General features: G+C 41.9%; 1 protein-coding gene across 2 annotated transcripts in view; it reads right to left on the bottom strand.

Moving 5' to 3' along the window:
* RSRC1 (arginine and serine rich coiled-coil 1) overlaps positions 1–23,995 on the bottom strand; it is a 464,928-nt gene that overhangs the window by 222,302 nt on the left and 218,631 nt on the right. For both annotated transcript variants that reach the window (XM_077290682.1, XM_077290681.1), the window contains exon 6: positions 18,427–18,478. In XM_077290682.1, coding sequence (XP_077146797.1) covers positions 18,427–18,478 — 52 coding nt within the window. The remainder of the gene's footprint in view (positions 1–18,426; positions 18,479–23,995) is intronic.

The raw sequence follows: 23,995 nt of genomic DNA on the forward strand, positions 1-23,995 counted from the left end.
ATTGACTTGGTCTCTAATCTGAGCTGCTGTTAACCTGCGATTTCTGAGGCTGGTGACTCGGATAAACTTATCCTCAGAAGCAAAGGTGACTCTTGATCTTCCTTTCCTGGGGCAGTCCTCATGTGCGCCAGTTTCTTTGTAGCGCTTGATGGTTTTTGCCACTGCGCTTGGGGACACTTTCAAAGTTTTCCCAATTTTTCGGACTGACTGACCTTCATTTCTTAAAGTAATGATGGCCACTCGTTTTTCTTTACTTAGCTGCTTTTTTCTTGCCATAATACAAATTCTAACAGTCCATTCAGTAGGACTATCAGCTGTGTATCCACCAGACTTCTGCACAACACAACTGATGGTCCCAACCCCATTTATAAGGCAAGAAATCCCACTTATTAAACCTGACAGGGCACACCTGTGAAGTGAAAACCATTCCCGGTGACTGCCTCTTGAAGCTCATCAAGAGAATGCCAAGAGTGTGCAAAGCAGTCATCAAAGCAAAAGGTGGCTACCTTGAAGAACCTAGAATATAAGACATATTTTCAGTTGTTTCACATCTTTTTGTTAAGTACATAGTTCCACATGTGTTAATTCATAGTTTTGATCCCTTCAGTGTGAATGTACAATTTTCATAGTCCTGAAAATACAGAAAAATCTTTAAATGAGAAGGTGTGTCCAAACTTTTGGTCTGTACTGTATGTATATATATATATATATATATATATATATATATATATATATATATATATATATATATATATTACACCTATAATACACAGACACTTAAAATTTAACCCTTTCACTCCCAAGCCTGTTTTCACCTTCGTGACCAGGCCAAATTTTACAATTCCATCCCGTGTCACTTTTTGTGGTAATAACTCTAGCACGTTTCAACGGATCCATCTGTTTTTTTGTGACATATTGTACTTCATGACAGTGGTAAAATTTGTTCTATACGACTTACGTTTATTTCTGAAAAATATTGAAAATTTGGGGGGGAAAAATGAAAAAATTTCGCAATTTTCAAACTTTCAATTTTTATGCCCTTAAACCCCTCAAGGTGCTCAAAACCACATTCAAGAAGTTTATTAACTTTTCAGTTGCTTCACAGGAACTGAAATAATATGGAAGGAAAAAAAACGAAAATTTAACTTTTTTCCATCAAAAATTTACTTTAGACCCAACTTTTTAAAAAAATTATTTTCATAACAGGAAAAAATGGACCACAAAATTTGTTGTGCAATTTCTGCTGAGCACGCAGATACCCTATCTTCTGTTTTGGGTGCTTGGCAGGGCTCGGAAGGGAGGGAGAAAAGTAGAAAATTCTGTAGTAGTCACCGATTACTAGAGTATATTTTTACTATCCCTAATCTAGTCCTATCAACTAATAAAATTTTTTTTTTGTTTATTCTTTTTTCACACACACACAAAAAAAACAGAGATTTTTGCGTACTCACCGCAAAATCCTTTTCTCCGACACACTCATTGGGGACACAGGACCGTGAGTGTATGCTGTTGCCCACTAGGAGGCTGACACTAAGTTAATACAAAGAAAGTTAGCTGCTCCTCTGCAGTATACACCCCTCCTGCTGGCTCCTAAAGAACCAGTTCAGTGCAAAAGCAGTAGGAGAACATTAACAACATATAAAAGTACAACATGTCAAACTAACGAAAAAACACCATCCATTAGGCTAACAGGGTGGGCGCTATGTCCCCAATGAGTGGCTCGGAGAAAAGGATTTTACGGTGAGTACACAAAAATCCCTGTTTCTCCTTTGCCTCAATGGGGGACACAGGACCGTGGGATGTCCCAAAGCAGTACCTGGGTGGGAAAACAACAGAAAACATCAAGCTTCATGTAACAACTGCCTAGATGTGCGCCAATGCAGCCTCTAGAATTCTTCTGCCTAGCTCTGCATCAGCTGAAGCTTGGGTATGAACATTATAGTGATTCGAGAAAGTATGTAGGCTGGACCAAGTCACGGCTTTACAGACCTGCTCTGCTGACACCTGATGCTGAATGGACCAGAAAGCACCCACTGACCGAGTGGAGTGCGCTCTGATCCCTGGCAGGATAGGCTTACCTCTGATGCGGTAGGACTCCTGAATGGTGGAACGAATCCACCTAGCTATCGTGGCCTTTGAAGTGGCTAGGCCCTTCCTGTGCCCCTCAGGAAGCACAAACAAAATTCTATCTTTGGAAGGATGCCATCCTCGATACGTACCTTCTCAGAGCTCTGACTACATCCGGAGTATGGAGAGCACGTTCCACCTTCTGGAATGGAGATGGACAAAATGAAGGAAGAACAATGTCATTGTTATGGTGGAAGGATGGGACAACCTTGGGCAAAAAGGATGGGTACGGCCTGAGGACAACCTTGTCCTGAAGGAAAATAAGGAAAGGCGCCAGACAGGACAGAGCAGCCAGCTCCAAAACCCGCCTAATTGATGTGATTGCCACGAGAAAGGCAACTTTCCAGGACAGAAAGGTGAGCAAAATGCACTGAAGTGGTTCAAAAGGAGCTTCCTGTAAGACTCACAAGAGCAAGTTGAGGTCCGGAGGGTCTAAAGGCCTGCAATAGGGGGGAAGCACATGAGTAACCCACTGAAGGAACATCTTCACCCGAAGTTTTGTTGCAATCCTACGTTGGATTAAGAATGATAAGGCAGATATCTGGCCTTTGAGCGAGTTGAGCACCAGGCCTGAGTCTAGATCTGTCTAAAATGGTGGGAATAGAGAAGACGAGGGGGAGACGTCCACGAGCTTTGCACCAAGCAAAAAAATGTCTTCCAGGTACGGTGATAAATGCGTACCAACGCAGGCTTACAAGCACTGATCATTGTGGACACAACCTGTTGTGAAAAACCAGCCTGGGTCAGAATCCAGGATTCAACGGCCAACCCGTTAAACACAGGGCCGCTGAGATCTGGTGGTAAATCGGCCCCTGGGAGAACAGATCTGCACGATCCAGCAGTCGCCAGGGTACATCAGCGACGAGGCGCACCAACTCTGCGAGCCACGCCCGGCGGTGCCAATCCGGAGCGACCGGGATCACTGGAACCCCTTCCGCCTTGATCTTTCTGATGACTCTTGGAAGAAGCGGCAGCGAAGGAAATACAGTACAGACCAAAAGTTTGGACACACCTTCTCATTTAAAGATTTTTCTGTATTTTCATGACTATGAAAATTGTACATTCACACTGAAGGCATCAAAACTATGAATCAACACAAGTGGAATTATATACTTAACAAAAAAGTGTGAAACAACTGAAAATATGTCTTATATTCTAGGCTCTTCAAAGTAGCCACCTTTTGCTTTGATGACTGCTTTGCACACTCTTGGCATTCTCTTGATGAGCTTCAAGAGGTAGCCACCGGGAATGGTCTTCCAACAATCTTGAAGAAGTTCCCAGAGATGCCTGGCACTTATTGGCCCTTTTGCCTTCACTTAGCGGTCCAGCTCACCCCAAACCATCTCGATTGGGTTCAGGTCTGGTGACTGTGGAAGCCAGGTCATCTGGCGTAGCACCTCATCACTCTCCTTCTTGGTCAAGTAGCCCTTACACAGCCTGGAGGTGTGTTTGGGGTCATTGTCCTGTTGAAAAATAAATGATGGTCCAACTAAACGCAAACCGGATGGAATAGCATGCCACTGCAAGATGCTGTGGTAGCCATGCTGGTTCAGTATGCCTTCAATTTTGAATAAATCCCCAACAGTGTCACCAGCAAAGCACCCCCACACCATCACACCTCCTCCTCCATGCTTCACGGTGGGAACCAGGCATGTAGAGTCCGTCCGTTCATCTTTTCTGCATCGCACAAAGACACGGTGGTTGGAACCAAAGATCTCAAATTTGGACTCATCAGACTAAAGCACAGATTTCCACTGGTCTAATGTCCATTCCTTGTGTTCTTTAGCCCAAACAAGTCTCTTGTGCTTGTTGCCTGTCCTTAGCAATGCTAGAACTCTTTGTGGCTTTGACCTGATCTGTAATCTGAGCTGCTGTTAACCTGCGATTTCTGAGGCTGGTGACTCGGATAAACTTATCCTCAGAAGCAGAGGTGACGCTTGGTCTTCCTTTCCTGGGGCGGTCCTCATGTGAGCCAGTTTCTTTGTAAATGTTTCTGATAGTTCTGATAGTTTCTGATGTAAGGTAGACATGTGGGAAATGTTACTTATTAAGTATTTTGTGTGACATATCTCTGTGATTTAATTGCATAAAAATTCAAAGTTGAAAAATTGCGAAATTTTCAAAATTTTTGCCAAATTTCCGTTTTTTGCCACAAATAAACGCAGGAAATATCAAAGAAATTTTACCACTATCATGAAGTACAATATGTCACGAGAAAACAATGCCAGAATCACCGGGATCCGTTGAAGCGTTCCAGAGTTATAACCTCATAAAGGACAGTGGTCAGAATTGCAAAAATTGGCCTGGTCATTAACGTGCAAACCACCCTTGGGGGTAAAGGGGTTAAATTCCCAGGGAAAAAAAAAGAAAACCTTAAGTTTAACTGCCATCAAATATAACAATACAAACTTATTACATTGTTACAAAAACTTAATGAGGCTGGTGAACTTGCTTTTAAAATCCATGTCATAATGGCAATATAATCTCTTTTGAAAAAGTTTTGAAGCTGGAGTTGAATTCATAAAATGCCCAATTACTTAGCCATTCTGACACTGATTTTTAAAGTAAGTGCACCAATCTCAACAAATCTATGAGGCCTACGAAATAACGTATCCATATTAAAAGCACTGAGCCTTCAGCACTACTCTGGTAATTATTTATTGGCGGCAGCCGTGGCATCACGACAGAAGTGCTGCGTTCCATCACTGGACTTGGCAGCTCTGCCATGTAGACAGCACAAGCCGCTGATTCTGATGTTACGTCTGCAACCAATAAACAATCAGCAGAGTCATATTACAGACTCCAGGAGGAGGAGTACCAGCTGAAGATATTTTTAACACAGCTATGCCGATGGCATGTAGAAAGGTAAAGTCGTAAAACCTCCTTTGATACAGACATTAGTATGGAAAATACTGTAGCTGCTTACAAGGGTTGGCCCAAAACGTAACCTTTTTTTTTTTTTCTACAAACAGTACTTAAATTCTGAAAAAGAAATACACTCCCCCGGTCATTTATTAAACTTGAAAAAAACAAAAATACAAGGATGCCTAAAATATAACTTTTAATAAGTAAAGCTAAAAACTCTTTGTTCCAAATTCGAAGACATTGATACAAATATAAATTACCACAGGAATAAATAAGATGTGGACTATCTGACCCTGTCAGGTGCCCTAATACTGATCGCTACCTGCCTGCGGAGGTTGGCACCCTAAGTTTCTGCGGTAGGCGCCCCCGCTCCATGACGACTGGCCCTGGTAGCCCTATATATTACCTGTGGTCCCTAAAAAGTTGTGTCCCAATATGTTAGTTACCCCCAAAAAATGAAAAAAATATAAAAAAATCAGCAAAAATTGAAAAAAATTATAAGAAAAAACTCAAAAAAACAAAACTCAGCAAAAAAACACAAAATGTGTTTTCTTGCCCCAGAAAAAAACCCTTAATAGGGTATTAATATAAATACAACCAATCTTTGGGCAGAAAAAAAAAATCAATGTCTCGTTTATCCAAAATGCTCAATGTCACTCCGACTGACTCACATAATACTGAGGTCAGCCCTGCGGTTACATAAATACAACAATCAGATGGTCAAATGACTACTTAACATCTGAATATTACTAACGGAGCGGTAACCCCCAAAAAGAAACACAAAAATATATCCCACAGAGATCTTTAAGCAAATTGTCATTTTCAGCAGCTCAAATGGCGACGTCCCATTTTGATAAATCAATCTTTACAATCTATAAAGCGCTTTTACTCATCTGATTCCCAGTATTCCATCTCAAGCGCTGGGGGCATCCATTCAGCCATGTAAGAAGACCTCCAATCGGGATATCATCCCTAGTTATACCCGACGCGTTTCCCCCTCGTGGGAGTACCGGGGGTTCATCAGGGAATATTGACCGTCCAGATAGTGAGAGGGTACAAGAGCGCCACTCATCCATACAAAATATATACCATCCTCCCTTCCGGATTCCATGCCACGTGGGGCCAGTCTCCACCGACCGGCACGCACCCATAGTACACATCGCTGGACCGCAATTGCGCTCCAGCCCATATGTATGACGTACTTCTCACAAGTGTGCGCGTCATGTGGGATCAGCCCCGAGGCCATAGTGCATGCGTCACCTGGACCGCAAATGCGCTTCACACAGTAGAGAGGCTGGGTAGCCGAGTCCCCACCCCCAGTCCTCCCTTCGGCTTCAATGCCATGTAGGGTCAGTCTCCACGCACCGGCGCACGCCCATATCGCACGTAGCTGGGCTGCAAATATATCCCAGCCAGCGTGTATAACGTACTTCTTCCAAAGGTGCACGTCATGTGGGATTCGCCCTAAACGCCATGGCGCATGCGTCCCATGGACCGCAAATGCGCTCCACACTGTAGGGGCACTAGATAACCGGGTCTTTTATAAAGGTATCAGCCCCTAATCACAAGATCTGGTTATAAGTAAACCTTCTAAGTATGTACCAAACCCAGGAGCCAACAGCTTAGTTTGATTAGTCAGCTGGCACAACTACTCCACAGTTTAATCACAATCAGGTTAGCCACACATCACATTAAAGACCCCATATACAGTACCATATAGTGTATAGAACAAGGAGGCGCTCTAACAAGCCATTTTCTAGAAGCGTGAACAAACACAAAAAAGGAACAAAAAATACGGCAATTAAAGCCACAGGCTCACTTTCTTCCTCACGGTAACAATATACCCGGCAGGTATAATACATATTTAAGACAATAAGTGATTTTTAGATGAAGCTTGCAAAGGACATCTGTTCATTGAGGCCCGAAGGGCTCACCGACTTCATTAGATAGATCCACCTTGTCTCCCGTTGTACGATTCTTCAGTCCCAATCACCTAATCTAACCGAAGGAGAGATCACCTCTATCACCATAAAACACAACGAACCGGTGTCCCCCCCATGCATCTCATTAACGTGTCTCGCCAGAGGGGTATCTCTACTATGTCTGATGTCCCCTAGATGTTCTCCGACACGTACACAAAGTTTGCGTTTTGTTTTTCCCACATAGTCTTTAGGACACCCACAGGTACAGAGGTAAACAACTCCCACTGTTCTGCAATTTGCAAAATGTCTCATCTGGAAGACTCTTCCAGTTGCAGAGCTCTTAAAGTTTTTGTGGGTAATATATGTTTACAAAACGAGCAATGCCCGCATCTGAAAGTCCCATGGGACCTGTTCTCCAACCAAGTACCAGATTTTTTTTGAGGTGCATAGTGGCTGTATACGACTATGTCTCTTATTGATCTTCCCCTTCTGTAAGTGACCGAGGGATATGGGGATATGTGTTCGCAGATATCTGGGTCCGATCTGAGGATCTGCCAGTATTTTTTCAGTGTCTGGTAGATCCTACCTGATTGGTCATCATACGTACCAATCAGGCGTGTAATAGGTACTGTATCAACATTTCTCTTAGGTACTAGCAATGAAGCCCAGTTAGTATTGTATGCAGCATGATATGCGGAATCAATGCTATCACTCGGATACCCCCTTTCTTTAAAGCGATGTTTCAAATCCAAGGATTTCGCTTCAAAATCGCCCATCCTCGAACAGTTTCTCCGTAATCTGAAGAACTGTCCCTTGGGGATACCCTTCTTTAAGGTACACGGATGATGGCTCTCCCACCTCAATAAGCTATTCATAGCCGTGGGTTTCCGAAAAATGGTGGTATTCAGGAGGCCATCACTTTGTCTCGAAATGAGGTCATCCAAAAAGGTGATTTTGTCCATCCCTATCTCATATGTGAATGTCATACCCTCGATATTACTGTTGGGGTACCGCATAAACCCGGTAAAGGACTCAGTGTCCCCTTTCCAGAGAACGAGGATGTCATCTATATATCGGCCCCAGAAGACAATCCTGGGGCCCCACAGCTCGTCCTCATCCTGAAACACAAAAGTGTCCTCCCACCAGCCCAGGAGCAAATTAGCATAAGTGGGGGCACAAGGGCTCCCCATTGCTGTGCCCCTGAGCTGGTGGCAGTATTTTTCATTAAAGAGAAAGAAATTCCGCTGCAAAACAAAACTCAACAGCTCAATCAGGAATCCATTGTGTGGTCCAAAATATACCCCCCTCTCACTCAAATAGAAGTTGACGGCTCTCAGGCCATCTTGATGCCTGATGCTGCTGTATAATGCCTCAACATCTATCGAGGCAATGATGATATCAGAATCTATTATGATACCTTCTATTTTAGTGAGGAAGTCACCCGTGTCCCTAATGTAAAAGGGTAGGGCCAACACAAATGGGCGCAACAATTTATCCAAATAAATGCTACAGTTCTGTGCAAGGGCACCCACACCTGATACAATGGGGCGTCCCCTCAATGGGGTGGTGCCTTTGTGCACCTTCGGTAGTGCATAAAAAGTTGCTATAGTCGGAGACTTAGGTAAGAGGAAGTCAAATTCACTTTTAGAAATAAGTCTTCGTTGTAACGCCGACGTTAAGATTCCTGAGAGCTCTTGTAGGAATTCCTTAGTTGGATCACATCTAAGAATCTCATAAGAACCCCTATCAGATACGATAGCCGAACACATATCCACATATCCCTTATTGTCCATCACAACAATATTACCGCCTTTGTCTGAAGGCTTAATCACAATCGAGTGGTTGTTTTTGAGGGTTTCCAATGCCGTCCTCTCGATATTGGACAGATTAGGAAAAGTTGAGTCAAGGCCTGGATTTATCCTATTAATCTCATCCGTCACCAGCTTTTGAAAAATTTCAATACTACCATAATCACTTGGAGGAGGCATTTTTTTGCTGATAGGCTTTAGCTCAGAGAAAGGGCCCTCACCCAATGGCCGGGACCCTTCCTCTGCAAGATCCTCCAATATTTCCAAATCAGCAAGGTCAGTATGAGAGATGCCCAACTGTTGGCACTTTTGTAAATCATTTTTTTTGAAAAAAACGTCTCCATTTCAATTTTCTGGTGAACAGATTGAGGTCTTTAACCCAGTTAAACGGATCAAATCTGGTGGTCGGGACAAAACTAAAGGTACCTTCACACATAACGAATTTGTTAACGATATCGTTGCAACGTCACGCTTTTTTGTGACGTAGCAACGATACCGCTAACGATCTCGTTATGTGTGACAGCGACCAACGATCAGGCCCCTGCTGGGAGATCGTTGGTCGTAGGGAATGATCAGGACCTTTATTTGGTCACTGATCACCCGCTGTCATCGCTGGATCGGCGTGTGTGACGCCGATCCAGCGATGTGTTCACTTGTAACCAGGGTAAATATCGGGTTACTAAGCGCAGGGCCGTGCTTGGTAACCTGATATTTACCCTGGTTACCATTGTAAAAGTTAAAAAAAAAAAACACTACATACTCACATTCTGATGTCTGTCACGTCCCCCGCCGTAAGCTTCCCGCACTGTCAGTGCCGGCCGTAAAGAAGAGCACAGCGGTGACGTCACTGCTGTGCTCGGCTGGCGCTGACACAGTCAGTGGGGGAAGCTGACGGCAGGGGACGTGACAGACATCGGAATGTGAGTATGTAGTGTTTTTTTTTTTTACTTTTACAATGGTAACCAGGGTAAATATCGGGTTACTAAGCGCGGCCCTGCACTTAGTAACCCGATGTTTACCCTGGTTACCCGGGTGCTGCAGGGGGACTTCGGCATATTTGAAGACAGTTTCAACGATGCCTAAGTCGTTCCCCTGATCGTTGGTCGCTGAAGAGAGCTGTCTGTGACAGCTCCCCAGCAACCACAGAACGACTTAACAACGATCACGGCCAGGTCGTATCGCTGGTCGTGATCGTTGGTAAGTCGTTTAGTGTAACGGTACCTTAAGGCCAAGGGACAAATCCCTCCTCTCAATAGGTGTTAAGTCATAAGAGGAGAGATTCACAATCTGATTCTTATTTCAATGGTCCCTATCTTGGTTGACTAAGGGTACCGTCACACATTGAAATTTCCATCGCTACGACGTTACGATTCGTGACGTTCTAGCGATATCGTTACGATATCGCTGTGTCTGACACGCTACTGCGATCAGACACCCTGCTGAGAATCGTACGTCGTAGCAGATCGTTTGGAACTTTCTTTCGTCGCTTGATCACCCGCTGACATCGCTGGATCGTTGTGTGTGACAGCGATCCAGCGATGTCTTCGCTTGTAACCAGGGTAAACATCGGGTAACTAAGCGCAGGGCCGCGCTTAGTAACCCGATGTTTACCCTGGTTACAAGCGTAAACGTAAAAAAACAAACCGTACATACTCACCCGTCGGTGTCCTTCAGGTCCCTTGCCGTCTGCTTCCTGCTCTGAGTGCCGGCCGGAAAGTGAGAGCAGAGCGCAGCGGTGCTGCGCTCTGCTCTCACTGTACGGCTGCACTCAGAGCAGGAAGCAGACGGCAAGGGACCTGAAGGACACCGACGGGTGAGTATGTACTGTTTGTTTTTTTACGTTTACGCTGGTAACCAGGGTAAACATCGGGTTACTAAGCGCGGCCCTGCGCTTAGTTACCCGATGTTTACCCTGGTTACCCGGGGACTTCGGCATCGCTCCAGCGCCGTGATTGCAACGTGTGACCGCAGTCTACGACGCTGGAGCGATGATTATACGACGCTGCGACGTCACGAATCGTGCCGTCGCAGCGATGAAAATTTCAATGTGTGACGGTACCCTTACAGGGGTCCGGGTCCTCAGATAATAAGGGAGAGTCCCTCGGTCCGATGGCATGTAGACAGGTAAAGTCGTAAAACCTCCTTTGATACAGACATTAGTATGGAAAATACTGTAGCTGCTTACAAGGGTTGGCCGAAAATGTAACTTTTTTTTTTCTACAAACAGTACTTTTATAAATTCTGAAAAAGAAATACACTCCCCAAGTCATTTATTAAACTTGCCTGGGAATCCAGTTCTTCTGTTGGGACTGAAATAACCCTGTGATAATGCCTTGTCCACCAGAGACAGGGGAACTACAGTTCACAGAAGCGCAAAACGCAGATAAGAGGTCACCGAAAGCGTAGGTGCACATCCTACAAAGGAAACTACTGGAAAACCAATCCCGTAGCTATGAGGCACCACCAACGCAATATCATGGGTTACGCTGGGTGGTCATTAATGCCTTATAGAAATTATTTATATTTATATATTATTTTTAGTGATGAGCGAATATACTCGTTACTCGAGATTTCTCGAGCATGCTCGGGCGTCCTCCGAGTATTTTTTAGTGCTCGGAGATTTAGTTTTTCTTGCCGCAGCTGAATGATTTACATCTGTTAGCCAGCATAAGTACATGTGGGGGTTGCATGGTGGCTAGGGAATCTCCACATGTACTTATGCTGGCTAATTATTTTACATACAGGGGTAATAATGAGCCATCATCTTGATTTTAGAAATACCCACTTAGTTTTTTGAGCACTTGGCTTAAAATATTGCACCAAAAATAAAGTAAACCTTGACAGTCTTACTACATTTTCCTGTTCTACACTTACATAAACACTATATTCCAATCCGAAGCTTATGTATTACTAGGCCTATAATCTATGAAAAGTTAAGCCATTCTGGAGTTTACGCTAGAACTGTACAGCGGGTCATTCCCCGGCATCCAGGGGACGTTACCTACAGTTAAGAATATGGTAAAGATAGACTTTGAAATGTATGAAATCTTGACGTTGCCCAGATGATTCTTCTGCACATAAATCAGCTTTATGTTCTGCATGTCTAAACCTTTTGTACTGTACAACTGAAAAGTGTCACAGGAATACACAAAGCTGGTCAGTGTTCTGCTGTCAGTCTCCATTTCATATTCAGTACCAGCTGCTGACTTGATCATTTTGCATATCTGGAGACAAAATAACCTGCTTAACTGAGCCGTCCTGAGACAAAAAAATGGCATGCAAGAAAGTAAACCAATGATCCTATTAGTTCCAGCAGACTTAAATCAGAGACTCTACGTATGTGGTCCTTCCAGACACATCTGTCATCATCCATTTTCATTTTGTAGTAAGCGGTCTCCTTTCCTTTATATGTTAGTTAGGAGAATACATTTGAATACTTTGTTATCAGGTCCAAGTACATTATTCCCATTAAACCAGGACTTCGCTCATATACTGAGGATTCTGTGTTCTAGAAACTGTATCAAGGATAAAACACAAGTTGCAAAAAAAAAAAAAAAAAGATAACACAAAAATTCGATCATAGCTAATGGGCAAATATTACACTGGAGAGAAGCAAGCAGTAAGGCTAAAGTAGGACACATTGCCCCAAAAACGTTATTCTTTTATTATAAATAAGTAACAAAAGTATAGATATTCCATAAGAAAACAAGACAGTTTCTAATTTTATTACCCAATGACACAGTAATCTATAAAGTAGTAATACAACGGTACTCCGCTACTGTACGACATGCCATTATTCCTCTGTGAATGGCCGTGAGCACAGACTCTGTACTGTTCGATAATTAAGTCTCATGAACAGCTTTACTAACACCCAAGTGGATTGGCAAGTGACAGAAGCTCAGCTAAATCCTCTGTTTACACTGGAGATTAGCAGGGTAGGGCTTGGGAAGCAAACTGAGCTGTCCATGGTCAAGGGAACCTGCTCCCTGTCAGCCCGTAGGGCACAGAGACAAAGCTTGGTCCAGGTAGGAAGTGACCCATAAACCTAGCCCTACCAAGGATTTATTCAAAGCCAGTCTGCCTCATAGAATCTCCATATGACCATTAACTGGCCTGCAAGGCCTGCCAGGAGGCCTAATTACAGGTCTACAGAGCCCAATAACAAAGGCTGAAGAGATTTAGTCGAGGGATGATCTGCTTTATACTGACTTGAGAGAGTCCATATAGAGAGAATGAAATAAAGAGCTTTAGCAGACAATTTCCCCCAGGGAAGCAGCATTATAAGCCGGGCAGGGAAACCAGTCCACTTCAGATGGGCTTAAAGTATGCCACCCTCTCAAAATTACCATTCAGCCATGGCTTGCTTAACATCTGCTCAAACATGGGAAGTAGCTGTGATATTGTTAGCCTGAGCAGAAGAAGCTATTCTTGTAGAAAAATATTCAGAGATCTGAGTAAACGTGCAGCATTTTGTGGCTGAGCCTTTGACTACTCTTAAATGAACTGGAGGCTAGTGTGAATCCCCAATTAAGCCATGTTAGCTCACATGCACAGAAGTGTCAGTCTGCATACAAGCTCATGGGAACACATGGCAGCCACACTTCTGCTATCCAATGTCATCACAGTTTTTGCTCCTATAAGCGCTCGCATTGCAAAGTGACCCTTTTTTAAAGCTTTTTTCATTCTCATGATGCAATTAATTAGGAAATACAAAAATGTGACACATTTCCCCAAAATTACCTTGGATATACAGGGATGGGCAACTGTATGAAGTGTAGTACTAAATTAATAGGGCATTATGTGATGTGAGAGATTGGACGATCATCATAGCTGTGAGCCCTATCCCACAGAAGATCTACGGTCACTTACCTGGGCAAGAAGTGCCACCAGGATGCACTAAGTCAGTGATCCCCGACTCCAGTCCTCAAAAGCCACCAACAGGTCATGTTTTCAGGATTTCCTTAGTATTGCACAGGTGATGGAATTATTGCCCGTGCAGGTACTGCAATTATCACCTGGGCAATACTAAGGAAATCCTGAAAACATGACCTGCTGGTGGCTCTTGAGGACCGGAGTTGGGGAACACTGCACTAATGGAATAAGACAAGCCAGGAGAGGCAGCGTGATGATCAGGTCAATGTGCTGCTGGAAAAGCTGAGGTTCTGGCATTAATGTGGGCAATACTTCTACTGTTACTGTAGGCGCTATGTGTTGATGTGTTTGCTAATGACAGACTAATGCTCCAGGCCACACTGCAAACAGTTTAGTAATCCTTTCAGAAAGATGATAAGGTTGTTTAAGATGTTGCCTCTTCCATGTAATCCAGCATCTGATGTATATGTTAGAAAACTAGTGTGACTCCTGGAGGCCCAACCTCACAACGTAAAGGGGCTGTCCACTACAGAGCTAACATGACATAATGCTACACAAGTGCCAGTGTGAGAGGGGAGTATAAGCTTCTCTTATTTTAGTCATGAATCCTGTGCATTTAAGAACTCATTCAGACGTCAGTTTTTCATGAATAGTACTTGCACTTATTTAATTACCGTATATGGAGCTATTCACAAGTCTGTGCATTTCCGTGGATTGAGTAGTCCACACACAATCATGGAGACCTGTCTGATTTTGATCAGTCTTGACCCAAACTTGCAAATGCAAGTCAGCTCAGCCCTAAAAATAATCAGACAGCACTTGAGTGTAATCCACAGACTGGCAGTTTTTCACTGATTGATATGAGAAGCTTGAGAAACCTTCATCACTTTTTTTTGTAATCTGAGAAAAAAAACTAAATAAACGCTAACCAAATTATGATGATAAAAACACCAAAAACACAGGGGTTTTTTCCAGGCAAGAAAAATCACGGACACCAGACGGACAACCACATTAAAGGGCTTCTAAAGTCCACTGCTAAACTCTTGGTCCCACATACCATAGGACACCTCCAGAGATCTCGTGCATCTATGGCGTCAAAGCGATTTCAGTGACATAAAGGGACACAATATTATGCAGATTATTTTGCTGCTATGGATGATTGGTATATACCGTATACCAGAATTGTTTTTACCAAACGTACGAGTTAAAAGCCAAATGCAAGCAAACAACCAATTTAAAATGAGTTTCAAAGTATAGATATAGAGGTGAGGGATGCAGGTGTTTTTTGCATGGACAATTTCTCGTCATCTTTTTATTGTTTTTAAAATTGTTGTCTTGGCTGTGTGTTTTTTGTATTATTAAAAAATTGTTCTATTTTATTTAATATTCTTTGAGTTTATATTTAATGGGTGATCCTGATCGTCATACACACTGCTTTCTCTCTTTTTTCTATTTGGTATTTTCTGTGTGTGATCTGTGATCCCCATCTATACTTAGTGGTGCCCTCAAGCTTTCCTATTATCATAGACCCAAGTGTTTGGCGCTCCCACAGTATTGAAATGGTAAAAAAAAAAAAAATGGCGTGTTGACATAAATATCTCCGATGTTAATATTATTAATATTATTATTATTATCAGAATATTGCTAGTATTTGTTTCATAATATCTTTGACACTGTGTTTGGGACAAATGCTGTTGTCATTCAGACTTTGTGCCGACAACTAATTATAACGGTTTCAGCTCACTCTTTTCAGCATAAATGTACAATACATTGTTTGGCTATTTCCACGAGTCCGTATTTAACATATTTTTGATTTATTGAGGTGCTCAGGATGTAAACTGTTGAGAACAATTGTCATTATTAAATGCTGTGTGCTCTTCTTGCTAATTAATACTGCCACCTCCTATTCCAGTTGAGGAGATGTATAAATGAGTCTAGATCTCCATTTCATCTCCAGGCACCTGAGGAAGGCTGTTAGCAACCGAATCGCGTTGGGTTTTCAGCTCTGTTTTTTTTTTTTTAATTGAAAAACAATTTAACAGCGGATATATTATTGTCAACACTCCACTTTTTACCATTTCCCTACTGTGGGAGCATCAAACACCTGGGTCTCTCACAGCTACCACGTACTGCCGGAACTCCATTGGAGGAACTTCATGCATCTTGGGCAAATTACTCCTAGTATTGTGCCTCAGTTAGCACAACCCACTCAGGTGATCACACATCCTGTCTCTCACCTGATTGTTTACACCAATTTACTACACTTAGATAGCGTTAATTTCCATTAAGGTATAGACACACAAAGTGCACACATGTTGTATCCAATGAAGAGGTAAGTAACACTTAGAAGTTAGCAATCTCTACTGGCTTCACTGCTACCTTAATTTGCCACCAGCCTTTAATACTTGGAGAAACAGGGACCTGCTCCACTTGTCTTATAAAAACCATCTAAATGGATTGTGAAAAGTCTTGATTACTTGGTGGTCACATGCCCACTCTATGTGCTTTTTGGACATGGACCAGTATCACCATGAGTAAACACTAACTGAGCAGCAGCCAGACAGTCCCATGTACAGCAAAAACTGCAATGCAAAGTGTTATTTCTAACTTTTGAACAATTAGGGCTACAGTTTTTGTGTTGAATTAGGTAAGGAATCTTTTGCTCCCTATGCAGACCAGTAAGGCCTGGGCCCCTATGTCTCAGTCATAGGTTCACCAGCTGTCCCTCTTAGGAGCACGTTTGGTAAATGCTAACCATTGCATTACAGGACGACCACATACCACTTGCTGTTTGTCAATGCGCTGACCCAGTTGTCTGGCCATCACAATTAGGTCTTTGTCAAATTTGCTCAGATCCTCACACTTATCCATTTTATCTGCTACCAATGCACAAACATCAAAAGTAAACTGAAATATCCCACCTCTTGACAGCAGCACAAGCACTGAAATGAATAAATATAGTGTGCAGAATATATACATTCATATATGTACACGCGCGCAGTATAAAACCTTGCTAAATAACTTCAGATTCTTTCAGATTCTTTTTTTATACATTAAGGTATCAAAATATTTTAAAACATTGTTTAAAATCCAAAGCACTGAGGCCAAAATGATATATATCTCATTGTATTTTTAATACATTTCAAGGTGTTAAATTAGAGAAATGAGGGGTGACAGCTATGTGAACAATAAACAAATTGTTCTTTTTGAGGGCCGGGCTGTCACATCTACTTTATAATTATACGCTTCAAAAGCATATTAAAGATATGGAGAATAATGCATATATTTGAAACTGAGAAATATAACGCTATTTGGAAACTTTATTGGAAAAGATGGGAATATTTTCTAGAGCTACCACTACACAATCTCCCTTTAACAGCGATTAAAAAAAATAAAAATAATAAAATTGGTATATTCAAGTATAATAAACTAATGTTCTACAGTATGAAGAAAGAGTATAGGAGAAGAGACTAGAGTGCGAGTGTTAAGGTAATAGTAAAAATTATAAAAAAAAATGTATTTATTTTTTCTTGTAAGCTGAAATGCATTACATTTATGGTGGGACTGGATGAAAATTCAACTATCAATTTTTGGTACTGCAGGTATGTATAAATCATCAATCTATTGATACCCTGACCATGAAAGTACTCATTTGACAATATACAGCAATTACAAAAAAAAAGTTAATGGAAGTCAGAGCTGCGGCTGGCCACTCCCTTCTTCTTGATTACTTATACGTCCAAAGGAGGGGACAGTGACACCAGCGCAGAGCTCACATGACATAACAACCTCCCGTGAAGCCAAGGAACAAGAGTATCGACAGCAGTGGAACAGGGCTAGCATCGGAGGGGAATATCAGTGCTTTTATTTTAATGGGGGCAGACATTCAGATCCAGAAGGGGTTGTCCTAGTAGTGGACAGACCCTTTAATATGACGGATTAATTATGAATAACACATAATATGTGGCAGAGGGGCTTTTGAGTCCCTTCCGGTACCAGGGCTCAGGTTTAAGTGTTCTGTCTGCCCCCCATTCAGCTACAGTCCTGTTCAGAACAGCCACATGGCTTCTATAGGTTACTGGGATGCAGGCATGGACTGGCCCACAGGAGAACAGGAAAATCCTCTGGTGGGCCATCACCTTCTTACCTAGTATATTAGCAGCACTTGGCACAATATACTTGAATCACTATGCACAGACAAACACAGCATTTTATTCATTTAACAATCGGCCCAGTTCATTATAATATAAATTTGTGATTGAGGATAATGTCATATTTGCATGTAGGTGAAAAGTGGGGCTCCTGGAGTTGGTTACTGGTGGGCCCCTGGCACCTCAGTCTGACACTGCTGGGATGTCTTCCAAATCTCTTTGCCTAGTCCATTTTCAGTACTTTTAAAGATGCTTACTCCAGTATTTACAAAAAAAAATATCAGCAAAAGCATTCCTACATTACCCCTCCTCAGGTCAGACCCACTGTAGACAACAGACACGAATAATGTAAAGGGTCTAGTTCCAACATCCACCTTATGCAAGTTACCGTACTTCAAGTCTTTCAAGTTGTGAAAATGATCAGCTAATTATTTGCAACTTTTGCATGTATTCCAGCCCATATGATTGCTATACCCAAAAAGAATGCAAATAATTCTTACTTTCTGCTGCCATTGTTCTTGCAAATGAGTTTCTTTTCTTTTTAAAATAATGATACAAATAGACTTTGCAGCAGTGCCAGTGCATAATACAGCCTTATAATGAGGTGTGTTACAGAATGAAGTTTCGGCTCGGTAATTATTTCAGGCTCACAAATGTAAACCTTCATCTACCATCACTCACCAGCAGCTTGGAGAACCATCTGCAGCGTTGCTTTGGCCTGTTCAGCAGGAGACTAAAAACAAAGACAAAAAGCATATTTACCATACATTATGGTACTAATCAAAGGCATAGTGTTTTATACAGAAGACGCCGCACGGAGCTAGACCAAAACATCTATAAAAGAACATATCCCTCCTAATTTCTATGCAGTATCCAATATTTGAAAAGACATTCGCTATTAGGCAACCTCCCCATGTTTTAGCCCCAACCTATGCTGCCACTATTACATTTAATTGTTAGGATGCTCTTACTTCTATCTAATGTAAATTACTGCACGCCTCTCTCACTAGTATATATCTGTAAAAAAAATAAATAAATTCAACAGAATAGGGGTAAAATATAGCAAACACGTAACTACATTATTCAATTACATTCAATTTATCTACAATTTTTAAAATTAAACTTTTCTAAATAAACATAAAAAAGATGATGTACGGTACCCTCTGTTAAACAAGAAATCAACCAATAAAAAACAAAACACTGCATTACCCACAGACCATTATTTGCCAGAAATTATTTTGGATAAACCCTTAAAGGGAACCTGTCACCCCGTTTTTTGAAGATGAGCTAAAAAATAGCGTTAAATAGGGGCAGAGCTGGGCGTTACATTAGTGTCCTTGTGTGCCTTTATTACCCACCTATGCTGCCGAAATACCTTTGTAAAGTCGCCGTTTTCTGCTGTCACTCACGCTGGTCTGGTCCTATGGGCGTGGTGACAGCGCTGTTTCTCCCCCAGAATCCTGCTCATCATTACGTTGGTGGCGTAGTGGTGTGTGCATGTCCAAAAGGCTAATCCACTGCCCAGGTCATGAAAAACAGCGCGATCTGCGCTATTCAGCCGTTTACCGGTGGGCGCGGCCATCTTTCCTGTGGCCGCGCGTGCGCAGATGGAGCGCTCTGCTGCCTGGGGCTTCAGGAAAATGGCCGCCGCGATCTCCATCTGCGCACGCGCGGAATCCCGCGGCCATTTTCCTGAAGCCCCGGGCAGCAGAGCGCTCCATCGGCGCACGCGCGGCCACAGGAAAGATGGCCGCGCCCACCGGTAAACGGCTGAATAGCGCAGATCGCGCTGTTTTTCATGACCTGGGCAGTGGATTAGCCTTTTGGACATGCGCACACCACTACGCCACCAACGTAATGATGAGCAGGATTCTGGGGGAGAAACAGCGCTGTCACCACGCCCATAGGACCAGACCAGCGTGAGTGACAGCAGAAAACGACGACTTTACAAAGGTATTTCGGCAGCATAGGTGGGTAATAAAGGCACACAAGGACACTAATGTAACGCCCAGCTCTGCCCCTATTTAACGCTATTTTTAGCTCATCTTCAAAAAACGGGGTGACAGGTTCCCTTTAAATAATATTAATTGCTTTATTGAAATTTAACGTGTAAAATAGTTAATAATAAAGGACAGTGCTTATTTTTAATAACTATGTAAAAAATGTGAATAATTTTGTTATAAATTAGAATTATTGGAAAATATATACACAAATTTTAGATCTTAAACTTGCAGCATTGCTACCGTTGTCCTATTTTTATTTTTTATTTTGCTGCAGTTTTCTTCATTAACTAAAGAGCCGTCTATATAAAACAGGTAAGGGCGTTCTGTAAAATATAAGCTATTGATTTTTATTTTTATTTTTTTTTTCATTTGTCTAAAACTATCTTTTCATTCCTGTAGTTTAGGTACCTGACAGGAGCTTCATCCAGTCCAACCCATCGGCCGCATGAGTCAGACAATGCCTACTTTACTGCCGTTGTGTAGGTCTTAACCTGAATTGCTGTGGCGTTTCAGAGAAAACATACTTTGAAAATCTGGTAGTGCGTTACGCATCATAGATGGGTCCAAGGAATGTCCCTGTCAGGTCCTCCCCAAACCGCTATTCTAGACAGGCTGCTATTTTCCTTCGTGCGTGCATATAGAGACACCTGCGGTCTAGGGGACCAGGCAAGAAAAAGCCACTGGGGACTTACATCGGACTAGTCATCTGAGACACAGTACTAAACAGGCATGTCAAAGTAGGCTTTCTTTGCGGGACTCAGATGTACATGGATCTGGCAACGTGAATCTCCAGTGTAGTTCCTTTTAAAAGATACAATTTTTGGGTGGCACAACTAGGAGGAACTTTTTGCAAGCAACTGCCTTTAGCCTCAAGCCTGGCTGTATAAATTAGAACGCTCCCCTTAATTTTATTATTAAAATGAAGTTCCCGATTATGACATTTATGGCAGATTACTGGAACGTGCCACCAATTTCCATCTGGTAAGAATCAAACCACAGCTTAATGGCCAAGCATACAGCATGAGAACACAGAGCAGAGCTTCAGGGCAGAGATCTTCTAGCAAAGCTACCACTTTGTTCTTGGCAAAGGTCACTGCAGTCACTAATGGCACAGCCTTGCAAGTACCTCTATGGCTGTAGATATATGGACCTTGGCAATTCAGGATATGGCCTTCACATAAAGAAAAAAAAAACAGGTCAACGGCAGTGTACTTCCACCAATGTTATGCCTTTAAAATAAAATGGCTGTACTGGATATGAAGAAAACCTGGGGAACACAACAGTGAAATAATGTTTGAAAAACAAATTTCCTTTAGCCTTGAGATGCCTTTGAAATACTGCAGAGTCCGTGAGTCGTTCAAGAAGTCTTATGTTATAAAAGCTCCAGAAAATATTATATCTTTTTACATAAATATATATATTGCCTTCCACATATAAACCATTTTAAAGTTAAACTTCAAAAGCCAACAAAACGATATGAGACTACATGTTCTTCATTTGTGTAAAATATTGCAGCAGAATGTACCTTTTTCTGGATTTAATCTAAAGCTTATCTTCGCCTACAGTATGGAAATGCTAAAGCAGTTAGCCAAAAGTGAAATATCACATGAAACTGAAGACATCGATATAAACAAACAAAACTATGCCATATTAAAACTTTAAAAACTTCTTGCCTGCAAAAATTACAACTTTCTTTAAAAAAAAAAGAAAAAGTTTGAGCACAATTACCTGACAAGTTATGATAAATATCTGCCCTTGCCCAGATCAGTCAGAATGGGCGTATAATCCTTTTTAAAGTTTTCCCTACGGATATTAATATGAGCAAATAAGCTTGACTCATAAAATGCTCATTTTAATATCTGGATTGCACAGCCATTCTGCCATGGACTTTCAAAGTAAATATACCTGCCTCGTCATGTCTAAGAGATCTAAGAAATAATGTATAGTGTTATATAGTGAAAGATACGCCCTAAGGCTACTTTCACACTTGCGTCGGTACGGGGCCGTCGCTATGCATTGGGCTGACGTACCGACGCACGTTGTGCCCGACGTGGGCAGCGGATGCAGTTTTTCAACGCATCCGCTGCCCATTCTGAAGTCCGGGGAGGAGGGGGCAGAGTTTCGGCCAAGCATGCGCGGTTGTAAATAGCTTGAACGTTTTTTTGTGCCGACGGTCCGCCAAAACACAACAGATCCGTTGCACGACGGACACGACGTGTGGCCATCCGTCGCTAATACAAGTCTATGGGAAAAAACGCATCCTGCGGGCACATTTGCAGGATCCTTTTTGCCAAAACGACGGATTGCGACGGCTGCCAAAAAACGCAAGTGTGAATGAGGCCTCAATGGTTTAAAATCCTAAAACACCACATTTGATTAGATACAGGGAGACAAGAAATACATGCTATTAATGTTAGTTAGTTTACTGTTCGTACATTAAAAGGGCCTCAAGTAGACCCTGAATTCTGAAGACCCCTAGAGGGGTTATTAAGGCTTGGGACAAAAGTCTGAAGTGACTGCAGACTGTCGAATCATGACAGCGCTGTCACAACTCCCTGGTATTCCTGCTGTGAGAGCCCAATCACATGACTACATGTATGCGACTTGTATACTTGTGGTCACGCGCAACTAGAAGCATCCAGCTCCTCTCAATAGAAGATAATTCAGAGAAGCGGGATGAGTCTAGTTGACACGTAACCACAAGAATGCCAATCGCCATATGGTCACACCGGAATACTTGAAAACTATGACTGCGTGTGCGCCGTACTCGGTCATGATTCTGCAGTCATCAAGTGAATTCAGACTTTAGTCCCAAGCCAACACTTAAGAAAAAAAATGCAAAGAAATACAGCAGATGTGATAAAAAGACAGAGCAAACTAAACTCACCTCGCTCCTTCACTGGAAATCCAGCACAGAATCTCCAGTGGTAATTCCCATATTAGCGGTCATGCAACGTGGAGGCCAATAAGTAGATATAGTGGCCATGTGCCATGCTACTAGCATCACATGTAACTAGCCCTCGGATTTTAAATAGAAGAATGCCAGGCATTGACGTCTGCATTTCCTTGACTGGAGGGTTCTAGGAGCCATCACGCCATTAATTATTACAGTAGGAATTGGCAAATTAAAAAAATTAACTTCTATTTTAATATATCAATTCAGATACAGATAATGTGTCATTAAACTACTCTGCCACAAATATATTTTACTCTAAAGATCACTTTCTACTTTATACTTTCTGTAATACCTTGCCCAGTCCTTTTAAACATCTATTATTTCTTAGAATCTCTTAAATAATGTCTGTCACATATCACTTTCCTATTTAATTTCATCTGAATCGCTCACATATGATTACTTAGACTCACACTCGTGCTCATATTGAGACTACTTCTGACTTTTTAATTCCCTGTGCCTAAGGTTAAAATGAATAATAAAAAAGGTTTGATCAAGACTTATATAGTGATTGCCGATCCTCTGCATAGGTCAGCAATATCAGATGACCAGGATGCAATAGCCAGTTCTCATACCAATCAGCTGTTGCAGATCCTGCTGCGGTTGGATACAGACAACATATTGAGCCAGAAGCTCTGTATACTATATTGGCTGTTCTAGGGTACAGCAGCTCAGATCCAATCCACTTAAACTATACTGTGCAAAAGTTTTAGGCAGGTGTGGGAAAAAGTAAGAATGCTTTCAAAAAATGTTAATATACTTTATCAATTAACAAAATGCAAAGTGAATAAACAAAAGAGAAATCTAAATCAAATCAATATATTTGGTGTAATCATCCTTTGCTTTTAAAATAGCATCAATTCTTTTAGGTCCATAAGTGAATAAACAAAAGAGAAATCTAAATCAAATCAATATATTTGGTGTAATCATCCTTTGCTTTTAAAATAGCATCAATTCTTTTAGGTCCATTTTGTACAAAGGTTCTGAAAGAACTTAATAAGGATGACATTGTAAACATCTTGAAGAATTAACACATGTTCTTGGGATTTTGGCTTGTGGAAATCCTTCTCTATCTCTGGGTAATTCCAGACAAACTGGATGATGTTGGGATCAAAAGCGTGTGTCATCACTTGCTGGACGCTTTGTTCTTCCTTATATATTTGGGATGTTAGCTGTCCATTTGGTGTTGTTTTCCTGTTGCAGAATAAATCAGATCGCCATCATATGCCTCCCTGATGTTACTGAATGATTAATAAGTATCTGCCTATAATTCTTAGCATTGAGAGTTAGTAAT

Source organism: Ranitomeya variabilis, chromosome 2 (genome assembly GCF_051348905.1).
Source record: "Ranitomeya variabilis isolate aRanVar5 chromosome 2, aRanVar5.hap1, whole genome shotgun sequence".
NCBI classification, from domain to species: Eukaryota; Metazoa; Chordata; class Amphibia; order Anura; family Dendrobatidae; genus Ranitomeya; species Ranitomeya variabilis.